The 15422-nt window shown below is 37.7% G+C and overlaps 1 protein-coding gene across 5 annotated transcripts in view; it reads left to right on the top strand.

The window, feature by feature from the left end:
• Nucleotides 1–15422, top strand: part of HERC1 (HECT and RLD domain containing E3 ubiquitin protein ligase family member 1) — an 84078-nt gene that overhangs the window by 15870 nt on the left and 52786 nt on the right. For all 5 annotated transcript variants that reach the window (XM_021548303.3, XM_021548304.3, XM_021548307.3 and 2 more), the window contains exons 5-19: nt 1592–1903; nt 2486–2582; nt 4126–4269; nt 4836–4963; nt 5804–5948; nt 6040–6211; nt 7253–7387; nt 8150–8315; nt 8850–8975; nt 9762–9983; nt 11152–11304; nt 11482–11614; nt 12123–12314; nt 12821–13042; nt 14497–14670. In XM_021548303.3, coding sequence (XP_021403978.2) covers nt 1592–1903; nt 2486–2582; nt 4126–4269; nt 4836–4963; nt 5804–5948; nt 6040–6211; nt 7253–7387; nt 8150–8315; nt 8850–8975; nt 9762–9983; nt 11152–11304; nt 11482–11614; nt 12123–12314; nt 12821–13042; nt 14497–14670 — 2521 coding nt within the window. The remainder of the gene's footprint in view (nt 1–1591; nt 1904–2485; nt 2583–4125; nt 4270–4835; nt 4964–5803; nt 5949–6039; nt 6212–7252; nt 7388–8149; nt 8316–8849; nt 8976–9761; nt 9984–11151; nt 11305–11481; nt 11615–12122; nt 12315–12820; nt 13043–14496; nt 14671–15422) is intronic.

Here is a 15422-nt window from a genome sequence, read left to right as displayed (position 1 = left end):
TAACATTCAGCAGCTTCATAGTCACAGTATGAAATTGAAAAATAGTACTTTATTTCTGAGTGTCAAATTGTACACTCAGAAGCAAATTGTAATGAGTGATGCTCAGAACTGGTTGCACAAGTTATTTTACTGAGAATACCTCACTACTTTTATTGATGCCTGGGAAAAACATTCTGGTTTGTTTTTAGTGACAGCACACAGATAATATCCATGTGACAAGAATGACTGAATTACCTGACTTCCTCCGTGGAGACAAGTGTAGTTGCCTGTAGGTTTTTTTTTTTGGTTTTTTTTGGTGGGTTTGTTTTGGTTTGATTTTTTTTTTTTAAATTTTTTTTGTTTGTTTTTTTGGTTTTTGTTTTGTTTGGGTTTTTTTTAATTGTTGGTTAAAAAGTGTCTTAATGACTCCATGTTCTTTTCCATTGGTGGTTTTCACACCCAAGATTGCCGAGTTTAAAGCTCCAAACTGGACTAAGCTGCTGACGCAGCAGCCTTAATTAGCTTTCTGAAAATCAGTCTACATGCTCTTTCTGCTCTCAGTCACAGATTCTGCCGTTGCAGCTGAACACTTCTATTGGTGCATGACCCAGATTATAATAGTTTGCTTTTCTGGTACTATATTGGCTTTGTAGTGCTGACTTAAGTAAAAGCACTTTCTGGTCACTAGACAATTTAGGTGTATTTTCTGGAATTGTATTCTATGGACATCACTGATGATTTATTTCAATCAGTTGCAGGACTGGACATCATAAAGCAAGTTTATGCATTCAGGAAACTTTCAAAACATTTGAAAGACTAATACACAAGAGTGGAATGCATGATCTGAATGAAGGGATTAGCAACAAATTTATGTGATTTTTCCTCTTATGATTGTTGTAGGATTATCTGTATGAAGACATTCATTCCCATTAAGTAGCTGTTGCCACCTGTTTGGGGCTGGTTTATGGTGTGCCTTTATGTATCAGATGGAACCTGTTCTTCACTTCTGCTGTGTTAAGATTCCTATAGGGAATGATTTCTATGTTAGTCCGTTTGCTGTTGGGTCATTCCTCAGCAGAGTACTGACTTCCCAATAGGGGCATGTTCTTATTTCCTTAAAAGCTTTTGATCTTATTTCTTTGATATTCACATGATTAAAGTTTATAGTCTCAAGTGAGTGGATTTTTAGCGTTTGGTATGTTTTTGGGATGTTACCACTTGGTACTGGTTAAAATGAAGCAAAACCTACAGTGTTGTATCAAGCTGTTACTTTGTAATTTTTGCTTTTAAAACATTAAGATTTCCATCCATGAGTTTCAGAGATCTGAATGCAGCACAGTTTCTACAGTCTGTAGAAGAGCTTTAAGTAAAATGATCACTGGTAATCTATTATGAAAATAAATTGACTAGTAACATATTTCCCAAGAATTTTAGTTTTACTGCTTGCTGAAATCCAAATTATTTTAACATCGTGTTATGTTTAGTTTTTACTTCATTTTATATGAAGAAACTTAAAATTCTGTTAAAGAATACAGACTTCTGAAACTATATTTAAATTCTGGACTTAGCTAATCTCTGTATTTCTCTATTACATCCTTTTTTCTCTTTGTAGATTGAAGCTGGACAGTATTGCACATTTGTCATTTCTACGGATGGTTCTGTTAGAGCCTGTGGAAAAGGCAGCTATGGGAGACTGGGACTGGGAGACTCCAACAATCAGTCCACATTGAAAAAATTGACTTTTGAGCCTCACAGGTCTATTAAAAAGGTGTCGTCTTCAAAAGGATCTGATGGTCACACTTTAGCATTTACAACAGAAGGGGAAGTCTTCAGCTGGGGTGATGGTGACTATGGAAAACTGGGACATGGAAATAGTTCAACTCAGAAATATCCCAAGCTTATTCAGGGTCCCCTGCAAGGGAAGGTATGTTTTGTATAGTGGAGCACGTGTTTTTTTTCTCTTCAGTTGGGATGTTGTGTAAAGTTTGAAATAGATAAAATCCTGAGAAAAAGTTCTGGCTTCTTTCAAGATTTCTCTTTGAGGCAGGGTCTGCTTTCAACAAAACACTAGAGTTTATGGTTGCCTGTTGGCCTGTGATTTGGGCAGTGGCATTATCAGGAAAGCTTCTCATAGTCTTGAGTTCAAACTTGTTCAGGGGCTTTAGCTGAATTGCAATTTCAGTTTTGCTAGTTGCAACATCAAGGCTTTCGCATGTAGCTTGTTTAGTGTCTTAAACATTTGCTGATGCTTTTTTCTCTAAGACTAGGATATCATGATGCTAAAGCTTCTTGATAAATCATTAGTAGTTTTACATGTAAACTTTTTGCGTACTTATTTCCTCATATCAAATAAACAGAAAAGATTGCAAAGAATTATGTATGTACTTGATCCATGTGAATGAACGAGTTAGTTTATGTAGACTCCTGAAACTTGACTCTCCTAAGCTTTCAGACTTCCCACTTGATTTGTGTAAAAATGTCATCTTTCTTTATGCATGTAATGTAGGTGGTTGTTTGTGTATCGGCGGGCTACAGACACAGTGCTGCTGTTACAGAAGATGGAGAGCTGTATACATGGGGAGAAGGAGACTTTGGAAGATTAGGTAATTTGAAAATTTCATGAGATGCTTCTGGAAAAAATCCTGTGTCTAGTAATGATTTTATACATCTGTTTGCCTTGTTCTGTAGCTGTCCACTCTATGTACACATACACATGTACTCAGGTGTGTGTGTACAGGTGACAAGTGCAGAGGCTCTTAAAAGTTTTTAATTCAGTTAATTTTACAAAGATTATGTCTAAGGCAAGTTGCTTTTATTAATTAATGAGACTATATGGTTGCTAATGTCACTGGAATTTAAACAGTAGACATTTTAAATAAACTGGAAGTCTAGATAAGCCTCATTTAGTGTGATGGTAGAATGATTCTTTGAAGAGTCAGTAATAACTGGCTAATAATATCAAGGGTCTGATTCTAATAATGATACTTGATGTTAAGTTTACCAGAATGGCTTAGTGTTCTTTTACCTTAATACATCTAAAAAAGTTAAATTTAACTGAAACTAGAAACCCTGTGTTACTATTTCCTTCAAGTTCACTTCTCTGTTTAGTCATCTTTGCTGTAGAGCTGCTATGCCTGGTGTAAAACTACCCTTCTTGAGCAAGTTCAGTTGAACCAACAGGTTTTGCATAGAAAAATTTTTCAAGTTCAGCTTTAGTTCCCTTCTGTTTTCTTTCTTTAAATGTCACAATCATCAAGTAGAGAGGGGTAAAAGGAAGAAAGTGGCAGGGGTGGAAGATGAGGAGATTGTTCAACAGTTACAGCTTTCAAGGGAGTCAGTAGAAGTTCTGAGTGTATCCCTGTTGTTAAGAAAATAACTCTGTATTAGAGGTTTAACTGGAGTTTTGGTGGGAATTGTGGAAATGTTCTTGAGTTTTAGATTGTTGTGGAGTTTTGATGTCCTTTGGGGGTCTTGGAGTGTACAGTGTTGAGTTCCAGAATGTAGATAAATGTAACATTTCATGGGGTTATAGGAATTTGTTGGTATTTAATCAGTTATGGATACCAGTGATACTAATTTTCCTCTGTTCTCAATTTTCCTTCCATATCCACAGACTTTCTGGAGTTTAGTAGAATATAGAACTCAAGTAGGCAGTAGCTGTAATGTACTTGGTTTCTGCAGAAAGAACCTGTTAGAAATGTGGCTGCCTAAAGGCAGCTGAGGGGCTGATATCTTCAGTCAGTGCAATATGGACAGTAGTGACAGAGGGCCCTTATCACAACTTCCTCATACTGTGCAGGATACCTGCTGCCCAGTATTGGGAAGTCTAGCTACTTAATCAGCTAGTATTGAAGGCAGTTGTACTAGCAATTATTTTTATTTTTTTTCAGCTAGGTAGAAAATAATCAGAAGTTTTAGAGGCAGTGAGATATGAACAGGTATTCTGGAGTATGTCATAAAGATTTAATGTTTAACTTTATGACAGAGGTCTTCCAAACCTTACTATGAATCTTTCCAAAAAGTTGCCAGAAGTCATCATTTGTGATGACTGCAATACATGTGGAATTTGCAAAGTCTTAGGATTGCAAAACAGATATAGGACTTTAATCTTAACAAAAAGAAAATACTTCTATTTTTTTTCCTTAGGTCATGGTGACAGCAACAGCCGCAACATTCCAACTTTAGTAAAAGATATTAGCAATGTAGGTGAGGTTTCCTGTGGCAGTTCACACACGATAGCTCTGTCCAAAGATGGGAGAACAGTGTGGTCGTTTGGAGGAGGAGACAATGGTGGGTAAAACTAATGCTTTGGTAGTAATTCTTGTCTTGTTCCATCTGCCTCATAGTTTCAGTACTCCTTGAAGTTTGGTTCTGATTTTTATTTGTCATTTAGTAGCTGTTCAAGGAAGGGATTCTTAAAAAATCTAAATACCATATCTGAAGTTCACCTGCAAGATCATAGGGTTAAAAAAAAAGATTTTCAGCAGGGGAGGAGATTCACAGAGCAGAAAGGTCAGTGAATAGATGAACAATTCTGAAAAAAGTGCTGTTCTGATGACTTTCAAATAAGCTCCCTCATGATATGACAGTAGCTAATTATATCCTACAAACTATTACATATAAACTGCCTGGGATTAGGGTTTCAATTTTAAAATAGACTATAATACATATATATTTATTCAAGTCTGAAATTACTGTAATTGAAAAGAGAATAGGTTTATAAAAATTGTAATATGTTTTAATTTTAAAAATCCATTCTGACATTTTTGGAAATTCGAAAAAATCTCTTTTGGGATACTTTCAATAATTGTGTATCCATTGAAAATACCTTCCAGTTATGTTTCCTCCCTTTGCAGGCAAACTTGGTCATGGTGATACAAATAGAGTATATAAACCCAAAGTTATAGAAGCCTTGCAAGGAATGTTTATTCGAAAAGTTTGTGCTGGAAGTCAGTCTTCGCTTGCCTTGACATCAACAGGGCAGGTAGGCAAAACAAGTTTCACTCAAATTTTGGGAGTTGGTGAAGAGAGTCTGGGTTCACATTATCTCAGCATTTATTATTTTAACTATTGAGAAAATGTTCAACTAGTGAAGTTCTTGATTAGAGATTGAAGTACCTAATGCACAAGAGTATTTCAAAATGTGCTAAGAGTAATCTAAAACACACTTTTCAAGATTCTTGCTTAGTCATAGAAAATGTAGTATTTTTAGGTTAATAAGTCTAACCAGTGTAAAATCAAATTGGTTTCAAGAAACAAACAGCGATGAAATGCTTTGTAATTTTTAATACAGTAACCAACTCACGCGATTAAGTGATTTAACAGTTTTTTAAAATGTATGTGTATATTAGAATATAGGTGTTAACTGCAAGTTTTATTTCCAATGTGAAGAATCTCAGGAGAGCTTGGAGCTAAATGTTGAGGTGGTAAACAAGGGCCCTTCCTGGCATAATGGATACATGTCATCCAATAAGCATTTCTGCATGTGTAACCCAACTGGCCCCCCCATCTTCAGCTCTGTGACTCAGAGGCAGTGGGTTTTGTAAGTGGGGGTTGGGAGGTTAGGAGTGTTGACATTCACTACAGCAGTTTGTTTTCCTGCAGCAGCCTCCCTGGTGCTCTGTGGCACCTCAGTGGTTGGGGGAAGGAATGCACACTGTACGAGATGTGTGTTCAGTCAGGAGAATCCTGTGCACATTGTGCTGAAAGTGTAATTGCAGTCCTTGTACAGGTGGTTTGCTGGGATGTTGTTTGCTGTGCTCAGCAGTAGTACAGGAGTAGTACAGGTCTGACCTGCAGCTGTTCTGTGGTTGTTTTGCTCCAGGTTTACGCTTGGGGTTGCGGAGCCTGCCTTGGCTGTGGCTCTTCAGAGGCAACTGCTCTCAGACCCAAGCTCATTGAAGAGCTAGCGGCTACCAGAATAGTTGACATTTCCATTGGTGACAGTCACTGTTTGGCACTTTCTCATGGTAAAGAGAATAAGCTGTAAAAATATATAATCCTCCTCAAGATCAAAAACAGTTGTATTTCAGCTTTTTTCTACTTTATTTATGTTTATAGATAATGAAGTTTATGCTTGGGGTAACAATTCAATGGGACAGTGTGGGCAGGGGAACTCTACTGGCCCCATTACTAAACCAAAAAAAGTAAGCGGTTTAGACGGAATTGCAATTCAACAGATTTCGGCTGGAACATCCCATAGCCTTGCCTGGACAGCTCTTCCACGGGACAGGTAACAATGACATTTGGGAAAGGTATAATTTTATTTTTTATGCAAGTCCACTTTGGGGTACATTTATCTATTTCCTGGAAGTGTTTCCACATCATCTGTGTCAAGCATTCTGGTTTTAATGTTTTGATCTGAAAAGTCTTCCTCTCATCTTTCCTCCCTCCTCTCTGCTAATAGTTGCATGTTACAAGTGAAAATGTATCAGCGCCAAAGATTTGGATATTTCTTCTTTATGTATGAATGTTTCTTACATGTAGTTAGACAAAACCTACCTCTGTTCACTAAATATTGACAAGGGAGTCAGATGAAACAACTCAGTACTTTTTATTTTTTGCTTCTAAGGGGATTTTTTTATGGCTTGGGAAGTTTCGTTCATTGTAATAAGTAGTACACTAATTAGGAGATTCTGGGAAAGGGGAACTTCAGACAGATCACTGAGGTGCATTTAAAGATCTTTAAAAAATTTCTGTATGGTTACATGTTAAACTGAAAATAGGTACCTAAATAAATTGCTTGGTTATTAATATACAATAACTCAAATAATACGTTTACACCAAAGAGGTTAGCAAGTGATTGAAGTGAAAGAGTAAACATTTATGTATGGACTAACACAAAGGGACAGAAAAACTTAATATTTGGAAGATAGTTCAAGAAGAATTTCAAATGGCCTGTTCTCAAGGGAGCTGTCAAGTAAGGAAATAGTGCTCTGTGCATTTTATCATTCTGTAACCTGATGTTTATACTAAAACCAGATTTGTGAGTACTGGTCCGACAGTGCATGAATCAAATTAGTTGCATATAGCTTTAGATTTATGGCATTGAGGTGTTTTTGTCCATCCATAAATGTGGAGTGCTTGATTGTTGAGATTTAAGAGAGAAGAAAATACCTTCATGGGTCAGGAAGTTGGTCTGCCGTAGTTGTATTAGTTTGCTGTAAGAAAGAAACTGGTTTAGTTAAGTGTGTATTCAACTTGTTTAAACTATTAATTTATTAAAGCAGTTGAAGATTTCCAGAAGGTAATTTTCCTTGATGTTTGATTCCAGGCAAGTTGTGGCATGGCACAGACCCTATTGTGTCGACCTTGAAGAAAGTACCTTTTCACATCTTCGTTCTTTTCTTGAGCACTACTGTGACAAAATTAACAGTGAAATTCCTCCTCTTCCTTTTCCTTCATCAAGGTATATACAGCATATACATGTTACAGATTTTTATATTTGTTTTTTCTTTACAGCAGTGGTGCATGGGTTAGTCCTGGTTAGTCTATTCTTTAACAATCGTAAGTCTGGTTTACTTGCTCACTCAGGTGCCATTTGTGAAGAATTACTCTAGTGGATTTGTATAACAGAGGAGCTTTGCAGTGTCTCAAACGTAGCAGGATCTTTAGTCTGAAATTTGTTTTCGTTATGTAATGAATTAAATGCTTTGCTTCAGATTTTAACTTTAAAACACATTTTTCTGTGTAGTTGAAATGCATTTACTGTTTGTGTTGTCAGCTCTTACTCCCGTAACCAGTGTTTCAAAATTTAAGAGAACTAGAAATGAATATCCTGACTTCTTCTTTTTAACCTGGTTGATGTACTTCTAAATCTTCTGAGAGAAGATTACATTTATTGCTTCTTAAAAGTTTATTTTTCCCCTCTGTGTATCATTTTATTGTTTATTTCTGTATTTTGGGACTGTTTTGCCTCATAATTCACGGGACTAACATCCCTTGCAACCATTGTCCACAAAAGCATTTCTCTGTTCTAGTTTCAGTTTTTGTTCTTTTAAGGAAGTTGGAAGTAAGTTTCTTAGAGGAGTTTCCTTAAGCTCCCAGTGGGAGTTTACTTGCCTTTCTACTATGAAAAATTAAAGGAGAGTTAAAAGCTGAGTGCACAAATAAGTGGAACGGAGTCATGCTAATAATAGGAGAGGTTAATAGATACATATTTATTTTACAGGGAACATCACAATTTTCTTAAATTGTGTTTGAAGCTGCTTTCTAATCACCTTGCACTTGCACTGGCTGGAGGTGTAGCCACCAGCATTCTTGGTCGGCAGGCTGGTCCTCTTCGAAATCTCTTGTTCAGACTGATGGACTCTTCTGTCCCTGATGAAATTCAAGAAGTAAGTCATGGCTTGTTGTTTACATGTGAAAATTATACTACTCTCTTTTTTTTTTCTGTTAGTTAGATATTTATCAGACTTTCTGAACAATTCTGACCTGCCAGTTTTACTCCTTGAAGGTAAAAAATGTAGTCACCATAACTGTTTTATGATCTGAAGGCAGAGGAGAATGTTTGTATAAGAATTTCAAAAAGCTGCTCTATTTTTTAACTTTTAAATTACTCTTCCCTGTAATAATGAGCCTAAAATGTTATTGTTGTGGATTGAGTAACTAACTTGGTTGAGTAATTCTGCTAAGATGCACTCTTACAGGAGATAGCAACTTTGGTTGGTCTTGTTTCACTCCTTCAATGTGCTGCACATGTTTGCATAAAAGATTAGTGTGCTATTGTGTGGTAGAATTCTGATATTAAATGAAATTAAGCAGATACTTTGGATGTATCATGTGTGATGTATGGTACTTTTTAAGGATACAGGTGGGTTGATTATTTCCTTTCTTCACTGAAGAAGTCTTTTCGGCTGCTCTAATTTTAGGTTGTAATTGAGACACTGTCAGTTGGAGCAACTATGCTACTTCCTCCGTTGCGAGAGAGAATGGAATTGCTACATTCTCTTCTACCCCAAGGTCCTGATAGATGGGAAAGCTTATCAAAAGGACAGGTAAGGTCAAGTAAAAATATGCCTGAGAGCAGTTGGGGTATGCTTTGTGTTTTTCTGTGGGAATATTTTGAGTTGTGGGGTGAGCCTCATTTGCAGAGTGTAAACACATTTTTTGGGAGGTGCAGTGAAAGGCCCAGCATAACAAAATCTGTGGGGCAGCCAGGCTAAACCAGAAGGGAGTGAGGCAGGGAGCACTGCTTGTTTTCTCAAGTGAGGGTCAACTACAGAGAGCTTATGAATTGCTGTGGTTGTGTATCCAGACAAGCTTAGAGATTTATAATTTTGAATACTAGATTGATTGAAAAAGCCTTGGGAAGAGAAAACTAACTGTTTTCTGGGATAAATACTTCTATAATGCTTTCCCTATATGGATTTCACCCTGCTTTGTAAAGATGACTGCAAGGTTCATTTTTGTACCTATGAAACAGAGCAGAAAAATTGTGTGTTTCCCATCTGTCTTCCCAAATAATCAGATAACCAGGAAATACTGGAGAGTGTTTGGTTAAGTCTCTTACACTCATTGCCCACCCTGTGGACAACCTGGTTTCTGTCTCTCTTAATCTCAGATTTTTACTGGGTATGGTCAATGTAATTCAGTATATTTATCCATTCTATAATAGTACAAATCTTCAGGAAAACCTGGGGTATTTTGGTAAAGCCTTTCAGTTTATTTCTGTGTCCTATTAGAAGATTTTTATTGGGTAGCGATGCGTTTTTTTCTTCTTAGCTCATTATTTTATCTTTATTAATGAAGAGTGATTTTTGTGTCTAAACATTTTTCTTTAGAGAATGCAGTTGGACATCATTCTGACAAGCTTGCAGGATCACACCCATGTAGCTTCCTTGCTTGGCTATAGCTCCCCATCTGATACCACAGAAACTGCCTCGATGTGTATCAGCTGTGGAAACCTCTCTGATCAAGCATATGCCGTCCAGAGCAGTCATCCAGATACTCATCTCGCTGAAATCTTAATGAAGACTCTTCTAAGAAACTTGGGATTTTATACAGTATGTACAAGCTTTGTATTAATTTTTATTTTTAAATTATAGTTAATTTTTGATACTTTGAAGGGTTACTATTTTCCCCCTCACCTTAAAGAAATGATGTTCATTTTGTTTATCTGAAGTAGCACTGCCCACATGTATTTGTCCTTAAGTGGGCTAAAGTCAGTTACATAATCTCTAACAATATGATTTTAATATTGCTCTAGTGGTATTTATTGTTTAAGGTGACTTATGTAAGCGCAGCTGGTTTCATGTCAGACTATTTTATTGCTCTTGCTTTGGTTTCAGATTTTTTTGGAAGAGAAAACATAACACAAGAAGTAAATAGTTTGTATACAGTGTTTGTCAGTATAGTCTCAGCCACCAGGGAACAATAAGCAGACACCCAGGAGCATTAATCTGTTTAATTAACTTCAATATGGTGGTAACTACTTTGTACTAGAGCAGCAAGTACAGGTCTTTCTAAACACAGTGTGTCAGCCAGATTGTTGTTCTTAGAAAGTGTAGGGAGAGTGTGGGAGAAAATCACTGACTCAGCTTCTTACTCAACCAGCCAGTTTAATTTAACAGTGAGAAGAAATCAGAGATTTGGACTTCTTGGCGTAGTGTAGAGCTCCTCAACATGGGGTTGGCAGTGTTTGTTCTCTCTAGACCTCCTTCAGTCAGCAAGGTGTCTGCTTTGAATTGGCTGCTTGAAACTAACTCATTTTTCCCAATGGATTCCAAGGGAAGTCAAGAAGCCATCTATGTTCTCCTTCTACTGCCATCCTGGATAGTGCAGTCAGGGATTATAATGTGAGATATCATCAGGCCACAACAGATCCCAAGGAATTATTCCATATGTTACCACATTGTGCTTTGGGGGCTAGATTAGGAACTGAGTTTTTGAATCTAGTTATCCATGGTGAGGAATAAAAGCATTGCTGCATGTGAAAGTAACATTGTAAGAAATGTTTGCCTGATGGCTACCACAGTTTTGCTCGTATGGCATTATAAACAATTGGAATTTCAAGTTTGGTTATCCCATGATCCACTTGACATTATCCAATTTATCTAGTAATTGCAGGTGCACATAGTAAAGATGAAAATGCTTATTTTTAGGTGATAATAAAGTATGACAGTACTTGAAGCAGAGTTAATTGTTACCTTTTCCCTGCTTTTGTCTTAATAGGACCAAGCCTTCGGAGAACTGGAAAAAAACAGTGATAAATTTCTACTAGGTACATCATCTTCAGAAAACAGCCAACCTGCTCATTTGCATGAGCTTTTATGTTCCCTACAGAAGCAATTGCTGGCTTATTGCCACATCAACAGTGTTACTGAGGTGTGTATCCTGATTTTTACCATTTAGGAGAGAAAAAATAATTCCGTATTCATAAGTATCAGAATGTTGTACGGTTCCTTTTGAAAATCTTCTGAGTATTTGAAAGCTGAAGTGTTTTAAATAGTGAACCCCTTATATGTATTTACAGAATTATTCTTAACGTTTGTTTCCTTCTAGAATTCCAGCAGTGTGGCACTGCTTCACAAGCACCTTCAGCTTTTATTGCCCCATGCTACAGATATCTATTCTCGTTCTGCTACGCTGCTTAAGGAAAGCTCTTGGAATGGTAGTGTTGGGGAAAAACTGAGAGGTAACTGTCAATGGAAAAATCAGTAATGGTGGCTCTGTAACCTTAGGGCACTTTTTTATGCTTAGGTTTGAATTTAAAAATCCCTTATTTTTCCTATATCTGCATAAATTAGGCATCCCAAGTCTCCCTCAAAGAAGGAGATGAGGTGTCTACCCAGGAATGGCTGGTTCATGTTTTTGATAGGACATTTTGTGTGCAGGAAAAGCACAGGTTGGAGAATGTGAGTTCTCCATTCTGTTCATCCTCACTCCAGAATGTGAATGTGAACAGAATACAGAACATACATTATTGTTTCAGTTTCATTAGCTGTAGATTTCTCTTTTTAGGAGTACAATTGTTGTGATTACTGAGAAGTATGTAACTAAAGTAAGAGATTAATAATTATACAAACCCATCAGTTCAACCTTTATTGATTCTGAGATAGCTGAAGTGCAATTCTTAGACTTTTTAAATTGTGCTTACATAATTCCATAACCGTAATTACTTCAGTTTGTTTTTTTCTCTGCAGATGTGATTTATGTATCAGCTGCTGGCAGTATGCTCTGCCAAATTGTCAACTCACTGTTGCTGCTGCCAGTGTCAGTAGCCCGGCCTTTACTGAGTTACCTGCTGGATCTGCTGCCACCTTTAGATCGCCTCAACAGACTCTTGCCTGCTGCAGCCCTTTTGGAAGATCAGGAATTACAGTGGCCTCTTCATGGTAAGTGTAATAACAAACATGTTTTTAATCTGAAAAATAAACAATGGCATCTATTGTAGTGGAATTTAGCTCTCCCTTTTAAGATGTATGTTTTTTTAAAACTATGTGTCCTGCTGCATCTCCTTTTCAATTTCCTTAATATCCCTTGCTGTGAAATACTTCTTCTGATCTGAGTGCTATTTCCAGTTGAATCCTTAATCTGTATGTGTTTATCAGAACACAGAAGCGTGTATTAGACAAAGCAAATTCTTGGGCAGGGTTTAAAAGAGCCTTTACTTCATGAACAGCTGTGCCATGAATGGTGGTGGCCTCTGCTGTGCTGTAGTTCCAATGTTCAAAGATCTGTTTGTCCTACCTGCTGTTTCTTCAGTTGAAAGGTTGCCGATTGAGGGGCAAGTCTGCTGTTAACTGGGAAACATTAACAAGATCTGCCGTTAGCGTTGGGATTTTGGAATTGTTTGTGACACCTGGGCATGAGTGACTAACCTGGCACTGAATACTTGCAGGTGGCCCTGAGTTGATCGACCCTGCGGGTGTGCCCCTGCCACAACCTGCCCAGTCATGGGTGTGGCTGGTGGACCTGGAGAGGACAGTGGCCCTGCTCATCGGGCGCTGCCTCGGGGGGATGCTGCAGGGCCCTCCAGTGTCCCCCGAGGAGCAGGACACGGCCTACTGGCTCAAAACCCCTCTGTTCAGTGATGGAGTGGAGATGGATATTCCTCATTTAGGTGAGCTGTTCAGTGCCCGTGCCTAATGATTGGCATAAAAATACGTGTTCAGGTGTGAAATTTCTGATGATGTTTGAGTAAGTCCCTGTACTTAAGGTTTGTCTTTCAGCATTCTTTTCTATTTACAGAAAGTTCCAAAATGTTATTTAAGGGTATGATGTAGTTTATAGAGTCTTGGAAATGCATTCAAGAGAAAAAAACAAAAAAATCACAATTTCTCGGTGTAAGACTACAGACTTCACACAGTTAATTGGAAATGTTTTACTCTGAGATGCTCAGCATTTAAATGACACTCCAGGAACTCAATTTTTCATATTAATTATTGGGAAAATCTCTTCTATTTTATTCTACTTGCAAAATTATTTTTTTATTAATTAGAAACAGTACTATTAATAGCAAACTTCATTCTCTATGATCTACCAGAATTATCAACAACTCAGCAGTGATGTTCCAGTCATCCCTTCCTATCTGAATGGGTCACTTGTTTCTTTGTGTCCTGGTCCTCTTAGTTCACATCTCCTCCTCTCCCTGATTCTGAGTAAGCTACTTCAAGACTTAAAAGATAGTGTTTTGAAATGGATCCAGGCAATAGTTGCAAGGGCATAGCTGTACAGTTCAGGTAGAATTAATGATACAGATTTATACTCTTGAAGAAGAGTTGAATAATGCTTTATTCTGGTTTGAAAGCAAAACCAGTGAGAGAGTCCAAGTCAAAAATACAGTTTATTAGGAAAAGGGAAAAGAGACAAAATACATGCATTGATGCAAAAGGAAGACCACCGACAAAGTCAGAATACAACCTGACACCCCTTTGGCCAGCATGTTGGTAGCAGTACAAATTGGAGTGGCTGCAGGCCTTTTGGAGTGGCAGATGTGGTTTCTGTTTGTGCAGTGGTTCTGTAGAAAAGGTGTAGTCGGTCCAATGGAAAACCCCAGCTGTGTTCTCTTGGAAACCTGTGGGGACTCTGTTCATGTCTAGAAATCCCAGGATATATCTAGGTGGGGGAATGCTTAGCTCCTCCCCCCTGGGTGGAGCATCTCACAATGGGCTGATGTTATTCTGAGTCACGAGGTGTGTCCTTGATCACCTGTTAAACAGAACTGGCTCCTGGAGAATGTTGGAGAGTCTCTTGAGTCATGTGGCAAGACATTGATGGGCCCATTAACAGGGCATAAAGAAATTGCCCAGAGGGCAACTGCTACACAGATGGCAATAGAAAACATCTTGCCTCTCAGTCTTGGACATGCTTTTAAATCTCTGTTGGTTTTAAGTATATTGTCTTTTAAGACACTTTCCTATGTAAGGTGAATTTGTGGAAGGACAATGACATGTGTTGTATTTTTTTTTCTTTAACTAAGAGGAAGTTGAAAGGAGGTTTAAATACTGTTAGATAGATGTGTGTAATCCTCAACATTTGCAGAGTTTAATTTCTTTGGTATTTCCCGTCTGTTAGACAAATGCATGAGCTCCTTGTTAGAAGTGGCCCTGTCTGGAAATGAGGAGCAGAAGCCCTTTGATTATAAGCTGAGACCGGAGATCACAGTGTATGTTGATTTGGCCTTGGGTTGTACAAAAGAGCCAGCAAGAAGCCTGTGGATCAGTATGCAGGACTATGCTGTCAGTAAAGGTAAAGTGTTGAAAATACCTATGTATATTGAAAGCAAGTTAAATGCTCCAGCTATGCTCCTAGCATAATCCTTTATTTTCTTTGGCAATGATTTTTAATTCTACAACATGATAAACTTTTATTTATTATTGTGTTCCATGATCTTTCTTTTGCTTTTTCTGTTACTTTTGACACTGATTTCAGCACTTGGCAAACATGTAGCTTAGTGTTCTTTTCCCTCTGGAACTGGTAAGAAGAAACTCTTGTTTGCTTACTCAGTTGTTGGGTTTTTTTTCTGAGTAGAGCAAAGTGAAACTTGCAATTAAAAAGAAAAATTAAAGGGGAGGAAATGGGGGAAGGCAAATTAACTTGCAAAAATATGTTAGGAATGGAATGAAGGGGTAACTCAGCTTTTGTTTTTCAAGTCTCTGGGAGGCTGGTCCTACAGTAGTAATAGTCTTTCATGATTATTTACTAAAATATGGGTTTCCTGCTCCATCTTTTCAGCTTCCTTTCAATGAGATCCACTCAGCATTGTAGTTGTACTGTAACTGCTGTATCCAAAGATAATTCTCTGTAGCTCTGGCCAAGCTGAACCAGATGAAGTAAAGAGAAAATGGTATTGTGTGCCTGTTAAGAACAACACAGGGAATTCTGTTACAGGATTTCACAGAAGTGGGAATTCCAGTAAAAACAGTGCTGGTTATCTGCATGCAAAATCTTTGAGTTGATTGGGTTGATCTGTATAACTTAGGCTGTGGAACTAGGTTCCT

Source organism: Lonchura striata, chromosome 11 (genome assembly GCF_046129695.1).
Source record: "Lonchura striata isolate bLonStr1 chromosome 11, bLonStr1.mat, whole genome shotgun sequence".
In the NCBI taxonomy this organism is placed as follows: domain Eukaryota; kingdom Metazoa; phylum Chordata; class Aves; order Passeriformes; family Estrildidae; genus Lonchura; species Lonchura striata.
Note: the sequence above shows the minus strand (reverse complement) of the source record. Positions and strands in the feature narration are given on the sequence as shown.